The sequence below is a fragment of the Schistocerca piceifrons genome, chromosome 4, assembly GCF_021461385.2.
Source record: "Schistocerca piceifrons isolate TAMUIC-IGC-003096 chromosome 4, iqSchPice1.1, whole genome shotgun sequence".
Lineage (NCBI taxonomy): Eukaryota > Metazoa > Arthropoda > Insecta > Orthoptera > Acrididae > Schistocerca > Schistocerca piceifrons.
The window spans coordinates 61,101,711-61,113,465 of NC_060141.1; the positions used below are offsets into that span (position 1 = coordinate 61,101,711).

The 11,755-nt window shown below is 30.7% G+C and overlaps 1 protein-coding gene across 1 annotated transcript; it reads left to right on the plus strand.

Annotated features, from left to right (window-relative positions):
* Positions 1-3,223: 3,223 nt before the first annotated feature.
* LOC124795594 (piggyBac transposable element-derived protein 4-like) lies at positions 3,224-4,876 on the plus strand. The gene has a single exon (XM_047259666.1). It carries the CDS (start codon positions 3,224-3,226, stop codon positions 4,874-4,876), a length of 1,653 nt encoding a protein of 550 aa, XP_047115622.1.
* Positions 4,877-11,755: the final 6,879 nt, after the last annotated feature.

Below are 11,755 nucleotides of genomic sequence, written 5' to 3' on the forward strand. Positions count from 1 at the left end.
GTCAAATTTAATTTTCACCAGTTAAGGTAATTTCTAAATTCTGAATAGTATCAAAAATAAATACATGTATAAGATAATTTGGTAAAATACTACCAACAGTTTTTTCATTGGATCCAGAGACTAGTCCATTCAAACCTTAAGTTTGTCTGCTACTAGCTTCTTTATTCATAAATAATTTAATGTTACTTTCAGTACTAGCTCTGTTTAAGATTTTATCTTCTTTAATGAGAATAGTAGGTTTTTAGATTGAATAAATTTTTCCAAGTAGTTCAAGCTCTGCTGATAGATAGGAATTACTGTCATTTCATCATTAACATATATTTACTAGTTTTCATTGTAATATTTGGTGTTAAAAATTTGTATAAAAACCACTAATATAACATAATTATAAGTAGTTATAAAGGAACTGTTAACCTAATTTTAAGATCAAATGATTTAGCACTCAGCTGAAAAACATGACTCATTTATTATAATGAAATTTATATAACTAAATGGGAACCAAAAATAAGAGCTCTGGAGAAGAAACCGAAAAACAAACACAGTAAACTTTTATGAAATTCTATGCAGTGTTCCATCACATGTCCAAGTGGATGTGGAAAAACGACATTAATGATGGATAATTATATTTTGTCTCCAGTATGAATGAACTGGACTGCGGCTTCGATCATATAAAGTGTCAAAAATTTATGAGAAGGGAATATTGAAAATAAAATTAAAAAATTACTACTTTTATTGAAAATAGCAAAGAAATTATTCTGTTAGATAAATGTGAACATAATAAGTTGTTGTATTAAACGATTTCAATCTGGAAAATTAAGGTTGTAATCAGAGAATAGTTTACTAGAGTTAGATATAAAGGAATAGATTGTTTTTATTTAATTCAAATTTATTCAAATGTACTGAAAAATTAGTCACAGACAATCTTAAATTTTAAAATATTTTCAGACTATATGACACAAATTTAAATCACATTTATCACTAGTATGTTGAGTTGATTAAAAATCCAATGATTTTAAAGAACTGTGGAATAAATATCGGAATAATGATGGATCCAGTTTAATTACAATAGATATGACGAAAAAATTAATAATTGTAAATACAGAGAAAACATCAAGAATTTTTTTAATCAGGAATGTAAGTACTGAATGTAAATAATGAATGCAAACAATGAACACAAATGTTGAACATAATGAATGAAAATAAACATTGAACATAAACTTTGAACTAAATGGTGTGCATAAATATTGAACATAAACATTAAAGTTAAACATTGAACATAAACATTGAACATACACATTAAGCATAAATGTTGAACACAAAACATTGAACATTAAAAAACCTGATTATCGTTTTTATCTTTAATCAATGTTTACAAAATATGATGATTATAGAGGACTGAATACAACCTGTTTGCTCGATCCAGATGTTAAGAAAGCTACACAAAATAGAAAAGTAAAAGTACAGTTAAAAGTAGTGTTTCATGAATGGAAAAAGCAATGAAGTAAGAAAAACTGAAAGAAGAAGAGCAATCAATTGTCAATACAATAAAACAAGTTAAACAAGAAATAAAAGTATTAGGTGATAGTGAGTTTAAAGCGACTGAAGAAATCATAGAAGCTGAAAAGCAAATAGTTTCTTATCGCCAACATTATTTAGAAGTATTTAATGATATACCACCAATTAAATGTAGAGAAAACCAGTCGATTATTTTTGGACAAATGATGTTAAAGATTTAATCGACAGATTAACAATACTTCATGGGGAAAAAGTATCTGGAAATAATAAATATCACAATGGAAAAATTAGAATAACTTTATTGTTAACAAATAAATTTAGTGATTTTATTATTAATAATCCAAAAGAAATCCCGTATTTGACTAGATTTTGGATAATCGTCCTCCCGTTTTGGAAATCGGAAAAATTTAAAAAAGAGTTAGTTACTACTTTAATTAATAAATTAGCATTTGAATTACATGTTCCTGGTTAAAGTTATTATGGTCTGGGAACAAGGTTATAAGGAAGATTATCTAGAGGTGATGAAGGAATTAATTCATTAGACGAAGCTTGTAAAAACACGACATTATAGTAGAGATAATAAAGATTTGAAAAAAAAAACCAAGCACTTCAATCAACTGCAAAAGGAAAAATGTATTCTAACGATTCTTTGATTGGTGAAAAAATGGCAGCAACAGCAGTTAGAGGAATAATATATGGAAAAAGAAAATTAGGTATGTGAGACAGTTCAGATACTGCATCAACTATGAAACTGATGATAAAGGATGGTGTTTAAAAATTCGTTATTAATTTTTAGTCCATATAAATCAATAATTTTTCAATTGATGATACGTTAACTGGTTTTGGTTTAATTTCTCCACTTGAAAGTAAGTTAACCAATATTGATGATATAAAAAAGAGACAAAAATTGGTAGAAATTTACATATCATATTAGGTATTCCCATTTTGAAATTTTTTTGAATATCTAACTAGAAAAAGAAACAAAATAATATGAAGGGCTGTTAGTATTACTGTTGGTGGCATTCCATATGTGGCAACTTTTGGATCATTAGCTGGTGGTTCTGCAGCCATTGCAAATGTAGTAACAAACATGACAAAAGCTGATAAGGATTTAGAAGAAGAAAACAAACATAATATAGTAACAAAGAATAAAGAAAACGAACTGAAAAAAGTAAAACAAATTTCAAAGAAATAACCAAAAAAGTAAATAAATCTTTATATAATTTTGATATAGGAGAATTAGAGAAGCACTTAAAAAGTAAATATTTTAACACTCTAAGCGCCAAGCCCGTAAAATTTACGGGCCTGGGATCGCGCGAAAATCACCAAGCCCGTAAAATTTACGGGCCGCTACATTTAATTTCATTCAAAACACTGCAACGTTATTTCTACGGGTTTGGCCAGCGCTATACGTTTTTCAGATGTTTATTAACAAAATGCGTCCATAGATGTCACGGCAGCGCTGTAATTCATGTTAAAACTTATCTTTGCGTTCTCAGTCTGTATATCATTCAGTTGTTTGTCATCATGTTTCGGCGCGGTTTATCAGACGCAGAAATTGCGGATTTGATCAATCATAGCGACACTCTGGATAATGTAGAGAGTGATTCAGACGATTCTGAATGCAATGGTGTGTTTGAAGGTACGTATTTCCGAATTTTCCACGTAATTGTGCAGTACGCACATATCTGTTGAACATGTGTAAACGATGTATGTAGTTACACATAATGTGATATTCTTTTTAGAAGACGAGATTGATGACAGTTTGTCTTCAGATGAAGACGAGAATGATGTTGAAGGTGTTGCTTCAAATCCAGCAGCTGTGCCGTATCCGAAAGACAGTGAGTGGACTGCAGTTGACACCTACCGACCTCTGCCTGTCAACACGACACCCAGGCAGATACTAGTGGATATTGATGAGTCGAGTTCTGTACTGGATTGCAGTAAAGTGTTCCTTACTGACAGTGACGTAAATGAACTCAAGAGACAGACAAATTTGTATGCATCACAGACAATACAGAAGAAAAGAAGAGGAAATAATCTGAAGCCCCATTCAGTTTTGAGTTCGTGGAAGCCAGTGACTATAAGTGAGATGAGGCGTTTCTTGGGTATTATTTTCCACATGTGTGTTTCGAAAAAGCCCAAAATTGCGGACCATTGGAGCACTAATCCTGTTCTTAGTTGTAACTTTTGTCCCCATGTCATGAGCCGTTTGCGTTTCACTCAGATACTGTCATGCTTGCATCTTGTTGACAATTCAAATCAGAAAAAACCAGGCGAAGATGGATTTCATCCACTTTACAAAGTTTTGCCATATTATAATAATTTGAAGGAGCGATGTATCCAGGCATATCGTCCCTCAGAAAAAGTGACAATTGATGAAGGAATTTGCCCATTTCGAGGTCGTGTGAGTTTCCGTGTTTACATGCAAAATAAGCCTCATAAGTATGGACTGAAAGTATATGCTGTTGCTGAAGCCAGTAGTGGCTATGTTGTAAATTTTGAAGTTTATGCTGGTAAGCATATTGTTGACAATTCTTCGTCTGCGGTTATTTTGCGATTGTTGTCTGACAGCAGCTTGCTGAACAAAGGCCACACTGTGTATTTAGATCGATTTTATTCCAGTCCAGAGCTATTTCAGCAACTGGCAGAGAAAGGCACTGGAGCTGTTGGTACTGTGAACAAATCCAGGAAAGGATTGCCTAAAGATTTAGTATCTGCTAAGCTGAAAAAGGGCGAAATGTCTTTTCGGCGTAAAGATAATGTATTGGCAATGAAGTGGAAAGATAAGAGAGATGTGTATACATTGTCTACAAGGCATCAAGCAACATTTGGTACGCATACTAAGAGAAATGGGTCTGTAGTATTGAAACCACTTCAGGTACTTGATTACAACCTCAATAAAATTGGAGTGGATATTGGAGACCAACGCCTGCAGTACAATCCGTTCCAGCACAGAACTGTGAAATGGTGGCGAAAATTATATTTCCATTTGCTGCTTATGGGAGTATCAAATGCATTTTGGCTGTACAATGCAGTGCACAGGAAGAAAATTACAATAACAGACTTTATAACAGTGCTTGCAGTTCAGCTTGTTGAAGACGACACACTTGAATTCATTCCAAGAAATGAAGGAACTGTAGGTCGGCTAACAAAGAGACATTTTTTGCAGCACATACCTGCAACTACTAAGAAGTATGCTGCTCGTGTGTGTCACGTGTGCAGTTCCAGGAGCAAGAAACAGAGTGGCAAGGCTTCTCGCAAAGAGACACGATACGAATGTGAACAGTGTGGCGTTGCACTCTGCCTGGAACCTTGCTTTAAAATTTTCCACACTAAAAAACAATATGATTCTGTGTGAAATTTATATGTAATACTGTATACTATCAGAAACATGTAATGTAGTGCCACAATTTTGGTTAAAAATAAATCACAATTGTATTCCCTTATTCGTATGACTTTTTCTAAATTCTTAAAACATCTAAGTGATTTCTATAACTGTACCTTAAAGCTGTGCATTGTAAAGTAGTTTCTTTCACTCAGAATTAAAGTAGAAATGTGCAGCTTCAAGATGGTACCAAATTTGCCACAATCCAAACAGTAGATTTGATGCAGTAATTTTTTTAATATTGGTAAAATTGCCCGGTTTCTAGGGACGGGTGCATAAAATAGGCCTGGTACAGAGAGTGTTAAAGGTGTATTCATGATTGATGAATTACACTATAATCCAAAAAAATGTTCAACATTGAATAGTTAATTTACAAAAATCATTGTATTTGTTATTACAAATCGAGAAAGTCGAAATTTTATTTGACTCATTCAGTGGTAATATACCAAAACAATTGATAAATTATTTTGCAAAAACAATTACATTATAATGTTGAATTTTAACGAATGTATTTGTTGTCATTTGTATTTATTTCTCTGAAAACTAGAAACAAACGATACAACTTTAATTAAATTTGAAGCATAATAAATGGATTGATTTGATAATAAGAGAAATGTTAAACACACTTAAAATTTATTCAATAATTAGAAAAAAATGTATTTAATGAAATAAGTAATGCTTTTCCAAAAACAAATACTGTTAATAGAGGATTCTAAAATTTAACTAAAGACGTTCATACAGAATTTTAAAAAATGAATTTTAAAGAACAACCATTAGGAGCAAATGTAAATACAGAATTGTTAAATTTAACTACTATATTTCATAATGAAATCAGAAAATTTAACTAAACAATTTAACAAAGTATTATGTAAAAACTTTTAATTGATGTAAAAGATATGTTAATTTTGTTGGTGAAAGTATAGTGAATCTAAAAGACCAACTGATAAAACATATGGTGTTAATGAACATTATTTAGAAAAAGAATTATCCAATTTATTAGAATACCTGAGTACCTGTATATTTTTAAGCAATTCAGTAATTACATCAGCAAAGAGCAATGTAAAAAATCTCATTAGAATTAATTAATATTTAATTACTTAAATACAATTCAATAATTATATCAATAAGAAGAGTTAAAAACCTGATTACAAATCCCTAATATTTAAGTATTGTAACACAATTCAATAATTATCCCACTGAAACAGATTACAGTGAATAAATTAATCATTAGTTACATTACCAAAATGGAAATAGAAAAAGTTTTTTAAAATTGCCACTCAAAGTCATATGTAACAACATACATAAATCAAATATGTAATCTTCAAAATAAAATCTCTTACAAACCAATAACTGAATTTTCATTTTTAACCAGAAATGAACAAATAATACACAGCTGTTCTTATTGGTGAAAATATAAATAAAATTATTCTATAACTATTTTGGTTTGTTTTTAAGTGTACCTGATAATGTTTACATAATCACCAATGCTATTCAATCAAGAAAAGTGTTACATTTTTCAAGTTTTCAACAGTAAGATTAACAGATTCAGTTAAAACATTAGAAGTGAAAAAATTATATTTGTTAAATTAAATAGAATCAAATGAAGCCACTACATTCCAACAAAAATTATTTAATTTCTTATCTATATAAATAGACAATCGTTTGATCATTCATGATTACCACATCTATCATTTGAAATATAAATAATTTTACTATAACAAATAATCCTCATAGAGTAACATCTAAAAGCGAAAAAAAGAGAATTGAAGGTCTTCGTTCAGTTTGTAAAACTAACCGAGTAAACTTGTTAAAAATTTTGAAATATACAGATGTCCAATTTGTGAAGAGTTTCTTAATTTATTACTTACACTAATAAGAAATATCTTTTAAAAATTAACATGATTTACTTTGGAATAATCGAATTGGATTTAAACATTTTGATAAGAATATAATAAATAAATAAAGCATACAAGTATTTATTAATCATTATTGATATTTTCCCAGAATTTGCTTCAGTTATTCCAGTTAACGATAAAACAGGTAAAAATGTGTTAAGTTCTTTTGAAAAAATATTTGAGTTTTGGAAACCAAGATATAAAAAACATATAATGGTAATTAATTTTATAATAAAAAATTTATGAATAGATGTAGAAATATAATAAAATCATTATACAACTTTTTATGAAGCAAAACATCCATTGTTTAAAGATTTAATGGAAAATAAAAAAAAGATGCAGAAAAATTTTACATACAAGAAAATTAGAAATGGACCGATTTACTTAGTCTAATTGATGCATGTAGTAACGCAAAACATCCAACAATAAGAAAGAAACCGATATATTTAAACAAAGAAACTGTAAAAATCTTACTGAAAACTCTTAATGTAACAAATTTTTAGATACTAAACTGAAATATAGAACAGACGATAAACTAAGAACAAGGAAATCAATAGGAATCTTTGAGAAATGGTTATTAATTTATAAGAAAAAGAATTGTCTAAGGAAGAACTTTCTGTTCTGTCTAAAGGAGGGAATTTTGCAAACACTCCATCCAAGGTTCCTATGGAGGACATTATTGCTAATATAGAGGCAGGAATTCGTCAGTTGCCATCATATTCTGCTGATGAAATTAGGATGGAAACCTCCAGGATATTACATAAAGCTAAGCGACTCAGCAGTAATCTGTCTCAAGGGGAAAGGAAGGCATTGCTGGAGATCAATGCAGACAAGAATGTTATTATAGTTGCCGCTGACAAGGGAAATGTTACTGTTTTAATGAATACTGAGGAATATCACGAGAAGCAGTGATCTCCTGGAACCTGGCATATACAAGAAGTTGAAAAAGGATCCCACAACGAATGTGTTGAATGCCACCAATCGTCTGATAAAACAGTGTTCCATTCCTACAGAAGCTAAAAAGAATCTTTGTAAAACAGAGGCTTATCCTCTGAGATTATATGGATTACCAAAGATACATAAGCCTGATGTTCCTTTGAGAACGATAGTCAGCACAATTGGAGCTCCTACCCAAGAACTAGCCAGACACCTTGCCTCTTTGTTACAACCTTATATAGGCAAAACTGAGAGTCATATTAAAAACTCTCTACACTTCATTGAGAAATTGAGGGAAATTACTGTTGGTCCTAATGACATCCTTGTCAGTTTTGATATAGTGTCTTTGTTCACTATGGTTCCGGTTGATGAAGCTGTCTCTCATATAGACGATATGTTCCCTACTGATATAGTGGCCTTGTTCAAACACTGTCTATCCTCGACCTATTTTCAGTACAAAGGTGAATTTTATGAACAGATTGATGGGGTAGCCATGGGAAGCCCCCTAAGCCCCACAATTGCGAATTTATTCAGGGAATATTTTGAACATCAAGCACTGCAGTCGGCGAAAAAAAGCCCCTCGAAGTGGTATTGGTATGTGGATGATACCTTTGTAATATGGAATCATGAGGAGGGGAACTTGAATGATTTCCTGAAGCACTTAAATAGCATCAACCCAAAGATCAAATTTACCATGGAAAAAGCAAATAATGGACAACTTAACTTTTTGGATGTATCAGTTATCAAACGGGCCATAAGGTCTACAGGAAAGGTACACATACTGATCACTACCTTGATAAGAACTCAAACTACCACCCTAGGCAAAAGAGGGGGGTCATAACAACACTAGAACACTAGGGGATAGGGCCAATAATATTTGTGAACCAGGCTACTTACAAGAAGAACTAAATCATTTATGAATGGCTTTTGCGAAAAATGGTTATACGAAAAACGAGGTTAAGCGAGCACTTCACCCATGTAGAAAAATGCCTAAAAATAGGAGACAGCAACAACCATCAGCTGGAAAAGTATTTCTTCCGTTCATCCATAACATCATGGATCGCATTGGGAAAGTACTAGTAAAATTTCAGGTGGAGACTATTTTCAGACCTACTAAGAAAATTAGTGAATGCCTAAGATCAACAAAAGATGCTCGTCACCCTCTAGCCACCTCAGGGGTATATAAAATTCCGTGTAGTTGTGGCAGGGGAACTACAAAAAGAAGCATCAATACACGTTTGACGGAGCACAAAAGAAACTGTCGCTTGGGACATATCGACAAATCGGCAGTAGCGGAACATGTTTTTAAGGATGGAGATCATGAAATAAAATTTGGTGAGACAAGTGTGCTAGCGAGGACGTCGCATTATTATACACGTATGTATAGAGAGGCAATTGAAATCCACAAAAATCAATACAATTTTAATCGTAAAGAACAAGGATTAAAATTGGACAAAATATGGTGGTCGACATTGCATCAATCACATGACAATCGATTGCCTGCAATGGAGAGAACAGACGATAGCCAGAGATAGCTACACATCGACGCCATGTGATGTGCGGTGGCGCCCTCTACGATCTCCATATAAGCGACAGCCCCAGCTCCTAGCAGCCAGTCGTCGAATCACCTCGGAAGATGTTCTCCGTAGTTGAGAACGAAACGTCAGGGAGAAGAAGTTCTACAGATGGACCACGGCAATTTAGCCCGGAAGTGTTTACTGATGAATATGAGTTATTAACTATTTATATCTCCATGTAAAATTTCTAAAGCTCTATTAAATTTTTCATCTGATTTTTTTGTAAATTTATTCTTAATTTCCTTTAGCTCTTTTATTAGACAATCATAGATTTGGTTTACATCCTCCTTTATTTTGTATTCACCATATTTCTGAATAGATTTTGAGAAATTAGCGAACTCATAATTAAGCAATATAATCACTGTTCATTAATAAATTTTGTATCTGGATGAATATTTTTAGATAGGCATATTTCAGGACTGTAGAAATTTTGAAACTTTTTCAATAATTTATTTTGTTGACTATGGGATAAAGTATTTATTCTATCTAGAAATACGATCCATTTATCATCATCAGAACTTAAAACAATTTTATTGCATTCAATGCTAAATAATCCACATTTAACAGCTCTAATGAGATTCGTTTGTCTATATTGTTTTATTTTGTAATTTAAACAGCTTTTATAGTCGTTAGATGTAATTTCACTTTGTACTACAGATTTTTAAAGTCCTTTTTATTTTTTATAATCTTTATCTTTGCTCTATAAACATGCATTTTAGATCTTGAACTAGTGCAATCTAACATAATTTTTCCACAATTTGCATCTTTCATTGTTTCCTAAAACTGTCTTTGTTACTCGTGGAAATTCGTAAATACTCTGATTATAATAATCATTTGCATCAAAACTGTTCATCATCGATTTCGTGTCTATATAAAAATTTTAGTTCTTATATCGGAAATAAAGGAATGTGTATTCATAAAACTCCTTATTTCCATTTCACTACATTATAATCAAAAACGCACCTTTTATTTTGGAAATATTTATAATACTTATTCAAATGTAAATGAGTCTATCGAATTTTAGTATCGTTTTTTTCGTATGAACTGCTACTAGATTTTCTGAAAGTACAGCAGTATGCTCATAATTTGGTGTTGAATTATAACAATTGTATTTTTTGATCAGTTATTATTTTAATATTATTTCTGTTCGTAATATTTTCCATCGTATTACCGAAAACGGTATTCTTCATTAGTTTATGAAAGTCCTTTTCAGTTTCATTAGCACAATTTTTCTCATTTATGTTTTAAAATAAATGTTTTTTTAATCTATATGAATATTCAAGTGACAAGATCCTATGGACTTCTTTAATTTGAATCCAATATTTGGACACAGTTCAAGATTTCTGTAATTTAAAACATATATGTCTTTATTACTTAAAGTGTAAGTAATTTTCCTTTTCCCTTGGGTGCTAGATGGAAATGTTCATGTAAATTGTGTGATTCAAGTAGATATTCTAAACAAACTTCTAAAATATAATCATATTAACCATCATCTGGTGTTTCAAGAATTTTTCAGTTTTACAATTTTCTGGAGCTAACCACAAGAAATTATTAAATGGTAAAAATTAAGACATAGCCAAGCTGTATAAATTATTTGCGTTCAAATATATAATGTAAAGTGACTCTTTACCTAATTCAAAATTTTTGATGTATTTGATAATACATTTGGTGTATTTTTAATAATTTGTTAAATTCATCCTTGAAATCATTTTTCAATAAATGAAAACATGTCATAAACGCTAAATAAACCTAATTAAAACATGGCATTGCAAGATAAACCTAGAACAATGAAATACCAAGCTGGATCGAATTAATAAGGCTTAATTCAAGTATCTCCAAAATTTTCAAACATCAACTAATATAAAAACATCTGCTTTGTTGTAAAATCTGTATATTCATCTACAATTTTAATATTAAACTTCTTTGAACCTAATTTTGTGCAGTTTTTATCTTCATCAGAAATATTAAATTTATTAAGACTCAAATAAAAGCAGTCTTCTTTAGGTATTTTTTTTCTTTCAATTTCATATGTTTGCATGGATAAACACCTTTTTAACTACTAAATCTAATTGATTATCTATGTGATATTTTGACATTTCCTTAAACTGATATTTTTCAAGATTTGAAGACAATTTGCTCAGTACTTGTGGCCATGAAGATAAAAAGTATCTAAGAATCTTAATGTACATCCATGTTCAACCATTTTGCTAAAGGAAATATATTTTTAATCATTATTTGGAATATCATTAATATTATGATTATCTACTGATACTTCTTTAATAAATAAATGAGTGACATAATTGTTAAAATGATGAATATAAATTGAAATAGAAGCATTTTTATATTTAAGATGACAATATTCATTTGCAATTCCTCAGTTATTTCCTGTTAAATAGCAATGAACTCTTACTTTTTCTCCTTCAATAAATTTTTCTTCACAAACT

Bases quoted from the DNA above. Each gene is read 5' to 3' on its own strand.
- LOC124795594 (XM_047259666.1), top strand. From the start codon at position 3,224: ATGTATGTAGTTACACATAATGTGATATTCTTTTTAGAAGACGAGATT.